Source organism: Erpetoichthys calabaricus, chromosome 4, assembly GCF_900747795.2.
Source record: "Erpetoichthys calabaricus chromosome 4, fErpCal1.3, whole genome shotgun sequence".
Classification (NCBI taxonomy): Eukaryota; Metazoa; Chordata; class Cladistia; order Polypteriformes; family Polypteridae; genus Erpetoichthys; species Erpetoichthys calabaricus.
In genome coordinates this window covers 313,024,989-313,040,931 of record NC_041397.2, presented here as the reverse complement: position 1 = coordinate 313,040,931, position 15,943 = coordinate 313,024,989, and the positions used below count along the sequence as shown (strand labels likewise).

The 15,943-nt window shown below is 39.6% G+C and overlaps 1 protein-coding gene across 1 annotated transcript in view; it reads left to right on the top strand.

The window, feature by feature from the left end:
- The window catches only part of LOC114641179 (uncharacterized), a 52,843-nt gene that overhangs the window by 15,305 nt on the left and 21,595 nt on the right, over positions 1 to 15,943 (top strand). Inside the window, 3 exon segments of the mRNA XM_051925829.1 lie at positions 64 to 170; positions 295 to 668; positions 670 to 2,231. Of these exon segments, the coding sequence (XP_051781789.1) occupies positions 64 to 170; positions 295 to 668; positions 670 to 2,231 (2,043 nt within the window).

Here is a 15,943-nt window from a genome sequence, read left to right as displayed (position 1 = left end):
AGAAAACTCTTACAACTGTAATAAACAGCTGAATTTATATAATTTATGTGCTTAATTTCACAGGCTGGGATTGTCATCTCAAGATGGCTCACCTTTGGAGATGGCCGCCCTGGGCCGACCTTTCCAGGTGGGGATGCTCTATGACTGTCGCACTGATTCACTCATTCCAGGTAAGAGCAAATTAAATGTTTTATGTTTGCTCTCTCAAACAGACCACCTGCAGTGATACTTTGGGATTCACGTTTCACTAAAGTACATTTTTTTTTGTTTGTTTAATTTTGTTTTTATCACTAGATGTCACTCTATGGGACTGGGAAAACCTCAAGAAAGACCTCAAAATTAAACCCCAGAACAACACGCAGGTCAACATCATCACTTTGGACTCCTCGGATGAGAAAACTTCCACCTTAAATATGACAGCCTCCCTTAAAGCGAGCTTCTTGTGTGGCTTGAATGAGGTTGGTGGAGCTGCCAAGTACCTCAATGACACCAAATCATCCAAACGACAGTCCAGGGTCACCCTGCACTACAGCACAACCACCAGAATGGAGCAGCTCAGCATGAGCCACTTGGGGAATCAGAATGTCGTTTATCCAGAAGTGTTTGAGCAGAAATCAGCCACCCATGTTGTCACAGGCGTGTTGTATGGAGCTCAGGCTTTTTTTGTATTTTGATCAATGGGACTCTAAAGAGGAAGAGAACCGAGATAATAAAGGAAAATTAGAAACATTAATTAAAAAATATATTTCTGTAGATGGTAAAAGAGCCCTAAAAATGACAGATTCTGACAAGGAAACCGCTGATCATCTTAACTTCACATTCTATGGTGATTTTCTCCTTGATCACAATCCTACAAGCTTTCTGGATGCCATGCAGATTTACAACAATTTGCCAAGGCATATTGACGAAGATGACAAGCTAGCTGTGCCCGTCCAGGTCTGGTTGTACCCACTGAAACATCTCAACTCACAGGCTGCTCAGCTGGTACAAGAGATCAGTGTGGCACTCGTGTCCAAATCTCAGGAGGTCCTGGAGGAATTAGACGAGCACATCATGAGGTGTAATGACATCATTAAGGACGGTGTTGTCAATAACTTTACTATTATTAGGAAAAATGCAAATGACTTCAAATCAATACTTAATCAATTTAAATATACCTTCCAAAAAGAACTGGCAAGGGTCTTGCCAAATATCAGGGGGGGTGACGCAAGTGAAGGAGAGCTGGCCAACATTCTGAAGAAGAAGGAAGAGTCGCCATTTAAGAAGTGTGTCATAGCAACATGGCTGGATAAAAGAGAAAAGGAAATCACTATGCTCAGAAGTTTCTTTAATCGAATTAAAGAAATGAAACTTGATATTGTTATAAATGACCTGGATACATTAATTTACAATACTAGTATTAAAAATATTGTGTGCTTCACTTTCACTTCACTCCATGTGTGTCAGCCATACATGTCAGAAATGAAACGCTATCTTCAAGCCCCTTCTAGGAAGTCCTCATATCATCTGTCAGAGCCAAGTGAAGAGTTAATCATCCAGAATTTCAGACAGCATTCTCAGCGCTTCATCGAGTTTGCGGAAATTAACCAAAGCAGCAAGACAACGAAATTTCTCGTCCACTCCATCCCTGATGTAAAATATTTTGGGGCAACAATCTATTTGTATAAATGTGGGTGTCTCATCAACCAGAACTTTCAGCTTCCATCGAAACCTGAGACTCTTGTGGTTGACTCCCAGACAGAAGACAGTGTAACCCTAAAGTTAAGACCACCAAAGTGTGACTTAGAAGGGTACAGAGTGGAGTATAAGCGACTAGAAGATGAGGAGTGGAAGACTGTGAACATAACTGATAAAATTGTACAATTTAGAATCACAAAGTTACGTCCAACTTCAACATATCAACTCAGACACAGAGCCGTTTGTGATGTTGGTGTGAGTCAGGCCAGTGATACAATTGAAGTGAGGACACTGCCTGTTAAAAAGCCTTTGGGAAGACATATTATAAATTGTAAGGAGATTAAAGATGGAAAATCTAGACTTTACCTTTTGCCTTTGAAATCACAGTTCATAAATACTGTGAAGAAGATAGAAACATGTCCCTTTGAAAACAGAACATCCATCAAACCTTCAAAAACAATTATGGTCCTTGGAGCAACAGGTTCTGGCAAATCCACCCTGATCAATGGAATGGTCAACTACATCTTAGGTGTCCAGTGGGAGAATGACTTCCGGTTCAAGTTAATCCATGAAGAAACATCTAGAAGTCAAGCTGAAAGCCAGACGTCTGTTGTCACTGCTTATAAAATGAACTACCAGGATTATTTCAAGGTCCCATACTCCTTCACTATAATCGACACACCAGGTTTTGGAGACACCAGAGGAATTCAGCAGGACAAACAAATCACTGAGCAGATACGAGAATGTTTTTCATCTCCACAGGGTGTTCAGCACATTACCGCAGTGTGCTTTGTAGTTCAGTCTTCCCAAGCTCGACTGACATACACACAGAAGTACATCTTTGAGTCCATTTTGTCCATTTTTGGTAAAGACATAGAAAATAACATTCTGGTACTGATCACATTTGCTGATGGACAGCGTCCACCAGTTGTCGATGCCATTACAGAGTTTAAGATCCCATTTTCGAAAGATGACAAAGGAACCTCGATTATTTTCAAATTTAATAATTCGGCCCTTTTTGCTAATAATGACGAGACTAATAGCAGTGATGGTCTGATGGTTGAGAAAATATTTTGGGACATGGGTGCAAAGAGCATGGAGAGGTTTTTTAAGTTTTTAGTAAAGATGGATGATAAAAGTTTAGCACTAAGTAAAGAGGTGCTTGAAGAGCGCAAGAGCTTGGAGACAATAGTGGAAGGACTGCAACCTCAAATTAGTAATGCACTGAGTAAACGTGAAGAAATTAGACAGACCCGTGACATTTTAAATAAGCACATTATTGACATAGAGAGCAACAAGGATTTTGAGTATGAAGTGGACATAACTGAGACAATAAGAGAGAGCATTGCAGGCACCGGCAAGTTCATCACTAACTGCCAGAAATGCAACTTCACCTGTCATTATCTGTGTTCTTTACCAAATGATAAGGATAAGATCAGATGTTCTGCTATGAAGGACGGGGTCTGCACTGTTTGTCCCGGTAAGTGTGCGTGGAATATTCACTCCAACCAACAGCACAGATTCATCTATGAAACTATAAAAGTCAAAAGGACGTATGATGAGCTTAAGAAGAAATATGAAGATGCACAAAAGGAACTGATAACAACTGAGCAAGTGCTTGAGAGGCTTCAGCATGAACTGGATGATGTGACAAACTTGATTTGCAAACTTATTACAGAGTCTCATGAAAGAATTAAACGACTTGATGAAATCGCACTGAGACCAAACCCGCTCTCCTCTCCAGAGTACATTGAGCTCCTCATTCAGGCTGAAGCACAAGAGGCAAAACTGGGATGGATGGACAGAGTGAAGTCACTGCGGGAAGTGAAAGAAAAGGCAGAAATAATAGCAAACCTCAGTAGAAATGAAGAACTCTCACTAAGTGCCCAAACCAAAAGTCAAAAGAGAAAATCGTCAGAGACACTGTGCCAACAGAATATCAAAGTTACAAAGCGGACCTTATGAAAAATACAACTGAATACTGAATGACTGTTTTTTGGACCTTTGTATCTGCACAACTGATGAAATCTATTAAGAATATGATACTTTTTTATGAAGTAATCAAGAATGCTAAAGCATATTTTATTTATCTTTCATTTTATTCTAACTAATTTATTAAAAGCATTATTGGATGAAAAGCACAGCATTGCCACTGTAACTTTGACTACTTGTATTTAACTATAACTTCTAATCTCTATAAAAGAGTAGTAGTATAAATGTATCTAACCACAAAAAGAGGAGATAGATAGATAGATAGATAGATAGATAGATAGATAGATAGATAGATAGATAGATAGATAGATAGATAGATAGATAGATAGATAGATAGATAGATAGATAGATAGATAGATAGATAGATAGATAGATAGATAGATAGATAGATAATTACTTTATTAATCCCAAGGGGAAATTTACATACTCCAGTAGCACCTTACTGATACAAAAAAAACAATATTAAATTAAAAAGTAATAAAAATGCAGGTATACAGACAGACAATTATTTTGTATAATGTTAACAGGGTATCATCAGAAGGATGGGTGGAGGGTGCAGTACTCCGAGATGCGAGTCGGTTAGTGTGGTCAAACCTGTTAAAGAAGTTGGCAAATAATGGCAAATCTTTAATGGCAAAGATTTAGCAATTCATCTCCAGTTAGTGTATGCAGGCTCCATCTCATCTAAATGTTAATGACTCTTCTGGACAAATAGCCCTGAACATGAGCGTTGTTTCAGAGTAAATGCATTGCCTTCTCCTGGTCTTAAATTCATAAAAATGAATAAGCCAGTGATGAATCCTTCTATAGGAGACAAATTTCCTTAAAGTACCCTGTAATCTCACCTGCCCAAAGGACACAGCTGGAACCACAAGAATAATAGGAGTGAACCCAGATGTGAGTAAGTGAGGCCTTCCTGTGACAGTAAGTTTGATCAAAGGCCACCATTTACTGCCAAAGAGTTGGGAGCACATTAGTCATGAGGACTTGCCACACATTCTCTGCTATTCAGAGTCCTCAGGTCAGCTAGAAGAAACAAACTAATGGCTACATGGTGTGTAAGACTGTGTACCTTATCAACTACAGTGCCAAGCTGAGAAGTGGACATGAAGTCATGATGTTATAGCTAAGAATGTGGTTACGAAATTGGTAGTTGACTCATCACACTAGAGAGCTCAGTGAACACTTGACAGATATAAGTGGGCTGACACCATAGTGCTGCTTGTTCAGACAGCTCATTCTGATCCAAGTTCCATCAGAAGCCGAGAGCACACTGAGGACTTAGCAGTACACCATGAGGTACTGAATGCTTCCAGAGGCCTTAATCCTTCCTTGGGTGATCTTTGATGAGGCTGGAAACACTGAAAGTCTGAGCACCCTGAATTAACCCTCGACTCAGAACACTCGAGGAAAACTTCCTGATGACAAAGAAAAGGAAAGTCGGACTTTTCTTAAATGGATTGTAGGGAGGAGAAGCTTAACGCCAATCTGTGGAGTGTGGATCCATCTTACTGTTATTTTCTGGTTAGATCTTTCAGTAGCATCAGGTCTCTACAAATCCAGACTGAAGTGAAGCCATATGTTGTCACAATAAGCCACACACTCAGTCACAAATATCAGACACCACTAAAGTGATTGATGCCAGAAATGAAATCAGCAAATGGCAGGGAATATTTAGAGAATCACATGAATCCAGCGATGCAGTATGAATTGTTGGCCACTGTCATGTCCAACTGCAACTTGTGGATTAAAAAGGATGAAGTCCTCCACTTAAACCTGGAACAACAATAACTTGGGTCATCATCTTTAAATACTTGGTACTGTAAAACTGTGTATCTGTTATCTGATATATTAGAACTCTAAGTAGCCAGTAAGCAGCCAGCTTCTTCTCTGTTATGTTTTTGTCTGGTCTTTTATGTCTTGTATCCTGTCTTATATCCTGATATATATGAAGTTATCATATTTCTATAATTGTTGTGTTTAGCAATAAATTGTATTGTTCTGGTTCTTAAAATGAGCTTTAATTACCTTAATGTAAGTCTAATGGCCGGAGACCACCATTACAACAGAGAAAGTTAAGGAAAATAAAGCTGGAGCCTTGCCAAATTGTTTAATGAATTAATGGTATTGTCAAAGGATAATTAATTAACAGAGTTAACATTTACTTATTTGGGCCTCAGGGCTTGAAGTCTAAAGCTGTAACCACCACACCACACTGCCTGACTAAAATAAGAGTTAAAATTCTTTTATTTTTTCATAGAGCCCTGACCGCTTGAAAGGTGGACCGTCACCCCAATCTGAGGTGGCACGCACTCTGATTCAGGTTTTCTTCAATGACCTTTCTGTATTTGGCCGCATTCATCCTTCCCTCACTTGTGACCAATCTCCTAGTGCCTGCACACCAATAGTGTGATGTTGCCCCCACTATGTTTCACCATTGGGATGGTATCAGGCAGATGATGAGCAGTGACTCGTCTTCACCCAACATTGTGCTTGAAGTTCTGCCCAGAGAATTTGATTTGTGTCTCATCAAACCAGTGAATTTTGTTTCTCTGCTCTCAGAGTCCAAATGGGATGTCATATGCCTTTTACTCAAGTGTGGCTTCTGTCTGGCTACTCTACAATAAATGGCTAATTGATGTAATTGTCCTCCTGACCACTTCTCCTATCTCAGCAGAGGACTACCAAGTAGCACGCCAAAGGGTTAAATCTTCAGTAAGCCCCCGTCTACATACTTACCTGGATGACGTCATGCGCTTCTTTAAAAACTCTCTCGTTAAACGTCCCTTATCTGGCGTCATTTGTAGCTAAATCGCCGTGTTCTCAGATTTGCATTTCTTAATGTTTTTTCCACATCTTTCTATTGGTCGGCATGACTGCTTTTTAAAGGTTTAAATCGGCTGCTTGTGTTGCCACTGTACTCCTCCTTCTTCTCACAAATATTGCATCGGGAGGTCGTATTCTTTTCTATTTGTGAAAAGTAGCAGAACACAACGCTATGCCTTCTGTCTGCCATTGCCGTACAGTCTGCGCTTCTGCAAGGGGCGTGGCTTTATGGCGGTCTTGCGTCACTGTACGTCTGCTCATTTCAGTACGTGTGAGTGGAGAGTGTGTTAGTACATTCTACGAGTGTCTTTTCAGGAACCTTACAACCATAAAAATATAATAAATAAAATAAATAATAAATTAAAATACAGAAAAACAGTATTCAATATTTTTAATGGTAATCGATACCAAATGAGTACAGCTTAAGTAATGAAAGTATCGATTACTGTGGTATCGATCTGTCCATCCCTACAGAGTCCTGTTGCAGCTCCTCGGTCTGGTTTTGTTACTTCAGTTGTGACTTTACGTCATTCAGATAAGCTCTTATTTTAAATGAATTGTTCAGATTCTGGCTGAGTGAATTGAGATAATATGGAATCTGTGAAATGTCACAGTCCAAACAAAATACTAATAAGAAGACCTGTATACGATCAATGATTTTTTTCTTTAACCGTGTGACATATGTTGATTACTAATGTCTAAGGCAGATTCATTTTCAGTAATCAATGTGGGGGAAACTGTAAAAGTGTTCCACACACAAATACTGTAGTAGGAAGTTTTGTTTCACAATCAGAACCACAGACGCACGGAATAAATGACCAAGTAAAATGGTGGACAGTAAGCATCCCGATTAGTTGACTCAATGGTATCACAGTTTTCTCCCAGTACACATAGTAGGGGTTCTCATCCTTGATTCTCTCCTTACAGAAAGTTTTTTTTTCTGTTCCTCCATTTAACAAGAAATTCCACCGTGAACCCCAGTTATAGTGTGCATTATAGGCCTATGTAAAGCGTTTCATTGTAAAACATATTAAACTTCATATTTGAGTGATTGGAGACACTGGACTCGTACTGAATTTGTATTATAGAATAACAACATAGACTACTGTCCTTCATGCTTATATGTGTATTTTTGTTTCGATCGCTATGACACTTCCCTCTTAGAAAAAGTCGCTGTAAACTGTTTCAGCCAATCAGCGCCGTCTAAACATGCAGCAGGACAGTGTGAGCCTTCATTGTTAGCGGCGCGGCCTCTTCGTCTCATTTAATTATACTGAGTTGTTAGACTATTTACTGTTAAGTGCTCTTTGAGTTACCGTTTACTACAACAGGTGGCTTACGTAGTTCTTAAAACAATATGGAAATACACACATACAGTATGCCTCCTAAACTAATTATTGAAATGCCTACGTTAAAAGTGTCTGTTCTAGGAAGTCATATTTTTTACTTGTTCCCGTTTTTATGATTATAATTCCTCAGTGTCGCGTATCATTCGTTACTACTGAGATTCTGTCTTATATTCTGTATATGCAAAACATTTTAAACGGAGTGTTTATTGAACAGACTATTGCAGACTTGTCATCTTCTTAAAACAACTTAATTTCTATGATATTGACAATTAATAATAAGATTAAAATCAAGGAGGCTGTCAGTTTATATAGACTGTGGTATTTCTTTTTTCTCGTGACATCGTGTCAGTAGACTGTACGTGTCGTTCACAATGCATTCTGTTAAATTACAGCTCACAAGCTTTTTGATATTTCATTAAGGCCAATGTGTCTCAGCTTATTCATTAATATATTTTGACAGTGTTTGAATTTAATGAAAGTTATTATAAACATCTGCGGTGGGCTGGCGCCCTGCCCGGAGTTTGTTCCTGCCTTGCGCCCTGTGCTGGCTGGGATTGGCTCCAGCAGACCCCCGTGACCCTGTGTTAGGATATAGCGGGTTGGAGAATGACTGACTGACTGTTATAAACATATTGCTCATGCATTCCCATGTAGATATGTAATGTTTGGTGAGAATAAATAAAAAGTAACAATACAGATAGTATAGTTATGGTGCAATATACATATATTGTGTAAACCTGAAGCAAATTGTGAATTTGTTATGCTTTAATAGGTTAAATATTGCAAAGTAGGGAAAAGTAAATGTTGGAAGTATTAGAAATGTGAATATTGTACGTGGCGACACCATATTAAAGAAGTAAGAGCCCTGGATTAAAGAAAGGGGGAGCAATGGCTTATACAGTATATATCAACATACTTTTTGATTTGCAATTACTCTAATCAAATATTATTTCGTTATTTTTCCAGCCAAGGTTCTCTATCCAGACTGTAACCCTCATATTCTGAATATGCATCCAAAAATCTTGTAAAAGCACACGTGCAGCTTTGAAAGATTTAAATTGCCCGACTGTCCCGAAAAGATGAAAAGCGCACCGCAGACTCCAGTGTTTTTCTCTGCAACCGATCCTTGGACCCTGGTGGAAGAAAACACAAACATCCCCAACTAACTCGGGCCACCAACAAGTCAGTACATACACAAAATAATAGGGATATTTATAATACAGAACTCGATACTTATAGGGTCACTAAAAGTGAAAGGCATAAACTTACCTAAGCAGTTACCAAACTATTTTTTTTTTAGCTACGGACCGGTAAATGCATACTGTATATAATATTGCTGTGGACCAAACAAGTAAAAACAAAAAATGAAAACTTGAACATGATTGTTACGTCCGCTCATCCTTACAACAGTGTCATGTCTGTTGCTGTCTTTGCATGCATTTGTGAAATGTGAGGTACAAGAAAAGAGTTGTTGCATACTGACCGCGGTGCGGTCTTCATTTTGGTAACATAACAGCATTGACCAAAATGGAGCTTTCATTCTCCCCTCTTTCCAGTGATGTCCGGTGAGGTTCATGGCTGGTGATTCCTTCAGAGTCAGATTTGCAAATATATGAACACAAAAGATCCGCTTATTCACTATTCAATTGTCAGCTTGCACATTGACTACTGTTCATGTTTCATGTCTCATTAGCATTCTTTACACACACACATAGGTAAGGTATATATGCTGTAAGAAAGACCGTTACATTTATAGCGGCGAGAGAGAGCGGAGAGAGCGCATCTGCTCCTCACCCTCCATGTGTTCTAAATTTTCCGTTGTAATTTACACTTCATACTCATTCAGTACAAATGAAAGTATAGAATGGTATACAAAATAAAAAAAAAAACGGATTTCAATTTTGACCTTAATTGAAATATTTAGTTGTTTTTAAAAGCTTTTAATTCTAATGCTTTAATCATTTTTAATACTGGCTGTTCAACAAAAGGATAACAAGAAAAACAAAAGAATATATAGGGTCAAATTTTAGTTTTTAAATATGGGATTGTTTTTGCCTTTTTTTATAAAATTGAAAACCGTTTATGATCTTGCCTTTATTTGTAAATTATGTCCATACGCCTATCCTTCTGCACGAAAATCTCCGTCACTTTCTTGTAAAAGTCCTCTTTATTTTCCTTTAGTTGTAAAAATCTTAATCTTTCATTTTGGCAATCAGTCGGAACAAAATAAATAAATAAACGGAGCGCTGCAGTGCACTTGACTGTCTCATATTTCTAACTTATCGGCGCCTCTGAGTAAAAGAACAGCAGCAGAAACGAGCACCTGTTGTGCTCACATGCGCCCCCTTCGGTGTGGAACGGTACTGTATGCTTTGATTGTGCCTTTTCACTGCGGTTTTATGTCAATCAGAAAGACTAAATATGGCACACACATTCATTCAAGATATTAGCCAGAATGTGGAAAGTCAGGGTGTGTAATAAACGTGTCTGCAAACATTATATTGGCGACATACAGAGAGAGACAGCGACAGGCACGCGCCAATTGCTCAGCGTGTGAGGGAGAGCGCAGTCCGAGGCTCGGCCTTTTCTCGTCGCTGCCGCACCTCGCGTTTCTCCCCTGAATTTGAAGAGGACATGCACCAAATTTTGATTATAAAAATGTTCAAAATGATCGGAATCATTCAGAACACAACTTTATAGCACACACCAGTGGACACATTTATTTCATGTTATCATTTTTAATGTTTTTACTTTTCATGATGACCTCCCCTAACTGTATTTCCCTGCCACCTTCTACATTCACTGTAAAAAATGTTTTGTAGGATCAACCTAAATAAATTACTTCACAAGGTAACAAGCAATTTAATTGATTTCTTTCAAATTTTAAAAAGTATTTGAGTAAACTTAATTCATTTGAGTTTGTTTTAACCTTTTCAAAAACTTGAATAAAAGCAAAAAATGTATTTAGCTCAAACCAAATTTCTTTAAAAATTCAAATTAACTGCGGTGGGCTGGCGCCCTGCCCAGGGTTTGTTTCCTGCCTTGTGCTCTGTGTCGGCTGGGATTGGCTCCAGCAGACCCCCGTCACCCTGTAGTTAGTATATAGTGGGTTGGATAATGGATGGATGAACTCAAATTAAAAATTTGTCCATTATTGCATTCACTATAATGCCAACTTAAATTCTGTATATATAGTCACAAACTCAAGGCAGAGTCATATAAAGGTTTGGGGCAGCCACCCGTATAATTTGGTTTCCTGGGTGCAAAGTTGCTTTTCAAAATAATACAGCACTGATGTGCACAAAACTGAGTCCAAACAGAACTGAGGGAATAGGAAAAAGGTGGAGGCTTTTAAAGGGGAAGACAGGAAGTGAAGTCATGAGGGGTCGGGTTCATGTAGGTCTTCTGCCATTGGTGCGAGCCCGGACGTGACATCACAGGGGCCGGAGCCGGCAAGATCTCCAAAGCGATTTTTTGCTTTAGACTAAATAGAAGAAGTTACATTAAGCGACAGCAAGGTTTTTCAATTTGAAGTAAAGCAAAAAATTACGTTAGGTGAACAAACATATTAATATAGTTCATTACAACTACTAAAATTACCTTAAATCAAAAAGAGCCCTTTTTCTCTTTTTAGAGTGTTCCTTGCTGTCCCAGGCGAGCCTGTGGTGCTATGAACTCGCTGGATTGAATCTTTAGAGACATACTTAGCAGCCGTTGGCCTGGACGAGATGAGCAATTCTTGTAAAACAGCCATACTTATACATTGCCTATAGGCACCAAAGGCCAACACATCTTTAAAACCCTTGAGACTGTGGCGGGATATTCTGTAACACAAACCTCCTGGTGTTTCATTTCTCTACACCTCACAGTCTTATCTATCCAACGAATCCTCTTCCTTCAGTGCTGTCAGCTGACACATCAATTCATTAAATCACTGCTGACTAGTAGGAATTATGAGGGATTTATCATGGTATTTCGTCCCACTGTGTACTGTAAGTATATTGTTAGGATGACAATAAAGCTCTACTACTACTACTACTACTACTCTGTGGAACATAACAGTAACCCTAAAGTTAGTGGAAGATTATTGATGGCACCAGATGATACGACTCTTGTTAAAGCAACTGTCATGGTACATCAAGTTGAATCAGCCACCAGACTCACGTACAACCCCAATTCCAATGAAGTTGGGACGTTGTGTAAAACGTAAATAAAAACAGAATACAATGATTTGCAAATCCTTTCCAACCTATATTCAATTGAATACACCACAAAGACAAGATATTGAATGTTCAAACTGATAAACTTTATTGTTGTTTTTCAAATCTTCACTCATTTTGAATTTGATGCCTGCAACACGTTCCAAAAAAGTTAGGACTGGGGCATGTTTACCACTGTGTTATATCACCTTTCCTTTTAACAACACTTAATAAGCATTTGGGAACTGAGGACACTAATGGTTGAAGCTGTGTAGGTGGAATTCTTTCCCATTCTTGCTTGATGTACAACTTCAGTTGCTCAACAGTCCAGGGTCTCCGTTGTCGTATTTTGCACTTCATAATGCGCCACACATTTTCAATGGGAGACAGGTGTGGACTGCAGGCATGCCAGTCTAATACCCGCACTCTTTTACTACGAAACCACGCTGTTGTAACACATGCAGAATGTGGCTTCACATTGTCCTGCTGAAATAAGCAGGGACGTCCCCGAAAAACACGTTGCTTGGATGGCAGCATATGTTGCTCCAAAACCTGTATGTACCTTTCAGCATTAATGGTTCCTTCACAAATGTGCAAGTTACCCATGCCATGGGCACTAACACACCCCCATACCATCACAGATGCTGGCTTTTGAACTATGCGCTGATAACAATCCGGATGGTCCTTTTCCTCTTTGGCCCGGAGGACACGACGTCCATGATTTCCAAAAACAATTTGAAATGTGGACTCGTCAGACCACAGCACACTTTTCCACTTTGCGTCAGTCCATCTCAGATGAGCTCGGGCCCAGAGAAGCCGGCGGCATTTCTGGGTGTTGTTGATATATGGCTTTCGCTTTGCATGGCAGAGTTTTAACTTGCACTTGTAGATGTAGCGACAAATTGTGTTAACTGACAATGGTTTTCTAAAGTATTGCTGAGCCCACGTGGTAATATCCTTTACAGAACGATGTCAGTTTTTAATGCAGTGCCACCTGAGGGATCGAAGGTCACGGGCATCCAGTGTTGGTATTCGGCCTTGCCGCTTATGTGCAGAGATTTCTCCAGATTCTCTGAATCTTTTGATGAAATTACAGACAGTAGATGATGAAATCCCTAGATTCCTTGCAATTGTACATTGAGAAACGTTGTTCTTAAACTACTGGACTATTTGCCCATGCAGTTGTTCATAAAGTGGTGAACCTCGCCCCATCCTTGCTTGTGAACGACTGAGCCTTTTGGGGATGCTCCTTTTATGCCCAATCATGACAAACACCTGTTTCCAATTCACCTGTGGAATGTTCAAAACAGGTGTGTTTTGAACATTCGTCAACTTCTCAGTCTTTTGCTGCCCCTGTCCCAGCTTTTATGGAACGTGTTACAGGCATCAAATTCAAAATGAGTGAAGATTTGCAAAACAACAATAAAGTTTATCAGTTTGAACATTCGATATCTTGTCTTCGTAGTGGATTCAATTGAATATAGGTTGAAAAGGATTTGCAAATCATTGTATTCTGTTTTTATTTACGTTTTACACAACGTCCCAACTTCATTGGAATTGGAGTTGTATAAATTTGCTGTTTCTCCAGTCCAGCCCCATCCCACTGCATGACAAGTGACTGAAGCCTCCTGTGTTTCGGGCGAGGTTGTCACTTTCATTTCAGGACAGCTCCTGTTTTCACTATACTAGGCGGTTGTCTCGGTTGCTTTCAAGACTGCACTGCAGGAACTGTGGCTCAACTGATCAGGAGTCCAGACCTCTAAAGGACCCCTCAGAGGGACACAGGTGCTGGAACTGTGAGGATCTTAACCACTTTTCTAAAGTCTGTTGTTCAGTCCTCGCTTTATCTGAACAATGGAACAGTTGCCTTCCACTCAAACTGCATCAACCACTCTCCTCTCATTGAGCTCCACAGCCGCTAACCTCAAAACGTGTATTTTAGAGTTTGGAGGGTGTGTGTCTTCATCTACTGTTAGACATGGGTACGGTATACTCCAAGGACACCTTAAAAATAGTGAATTTCCCCTCACTGTTGAGATGAATTTTGTGGAACCTGTAGTTGTAGTTGCCTCTAATCTTGTATCCTCACAATGGCTCACGAAGGAAATTTGGGCAATGTGTGAGTTAAACACTGCTGCCGTGATCTTGTGTGCTGGCCTGGGATAGGTACAGTAGAAAAACTGAACTTGTTCACGACTGGTTCTGCCATTGCATCCCAGGTACAGCCTACAGCGTGGCCAGACCAGCCATGTTTCCTGCTCTACTCTCACATGAACTGTGTCCTATGAAATGAGATGTACAATACCGCGTCATGTAAAGAGCTGGTGCATGCATCTTGGCCGTTTTGCTGACCTCACTTTGTCAATATAAGAATGAGTTGAGCTCCACCTGATGGCCTGTCAGATGGTGACACCTAGAGTGAAATTTAGTCTGCACATGACTGTTCTTTCCTTAAACCTGCCTGCTCATTCCTCCTCTTCTGATCGACTGATCCTTTGTGCCTTTCCAGGATGACCATGTTGAAGATCTTTCCTGAACCAGACACGAGTGGAATGGATATGTCACCCAAAATAAATATTACATAAAGTATATATTATAGTGATAAATAATAAACCATAGGTAATAATACAGAGAGCACTTGGGGACTGAGAGATTCAAAGTTCTGCCTTAGCACCATTTAGCCCTGACACTTAGACCTCAGCCTGGCCACAGTTTAGGTGAAGGTTCTTTACGGCCTTCTATGTCCCCCACACACACACCCCAAAGATGTTCCTGTCAGGCTAATTTGAATTTGTCTCCTTGCATTTGAGTTTTTGAATTTGTTTAGAAGTGGATGGGATGACTCCTGTATCTGTGTTATCGTCTATTTACCCTTTTCTTTGTCAAGTTCGTTATTGGATTGGTCTACTCCCGCACCCTAAATAATAACACACACATACATAGATTCACACACACTCAGACCCTAACCACAACAGTGCCCTACAAATGACTCACACACAGTTGGCTAACTTTTAGCACTTAAAAAACACACAAATGCTTTAAGTATAACACAACTTGTCACTCTCTCAGCACATCAAGAGACTTATTTATTATCGACACGGACAACATATGATGTTTTAAATAGACCTCAGACCTAAATGTTACTTTTGGTCTCCAAGAAAATATTAAAACATACAAAGACTCAGTATCCTTGACTATAGGCCATTTATCAGCCAAGAATACCTTCTTCTCATACTGTCCCTAACTATTGAGTGGCGCCCTCACTCTCAGCCTTAAAACCCCGCAGCACAGAGCTAATGGCAAAATCTCCAGCTACGCCAGGTGTTCTTAGAAATCTACCTTATTACTTCAATCACTCTAGACATTAAGACAAAGCATAGAAAGATGAAAACAAGTTACTATTTTTTAAAGAACAATAATAAGTAATAGAAAATAAGATCGATAGTAAAGTCTGGATAAAATAGCCTTAAAAAAAGCTTACTGAAAGGAATCAGTGATGTCAAGGATGAAAGTCCCAGGGCGGCGTTTGATTTAGCAATCAATGTTCATGAGAATGCTGTTGACTGACGATCGGATGAAAACTGGTCACATGTGTCTTTGTTTTGTTCTCTGACGTCGCTCTTCCGTCGTCACTGTTTCTCTTCTTCTTCTGCTGATGTTTCTTTCAAAAATGAGGCATATTTATTATAAAGTTTCATGCCATGGTTTCACAGCACGTGAATGTTCCAAGCACCTGATTGGCTGGCTGTCAATATGATGGATGAATTTTGCTCCCCAGGTAATAAAGTTCTTTGATATTGCCTCAGCCTTCATTTCCCATGTCGTAAACCCAATTGATGTCCCAGATGTCCATCCATAAAGTAATCAATAGCCTGAGTTATCAATCCAGGCTTTCTTTCC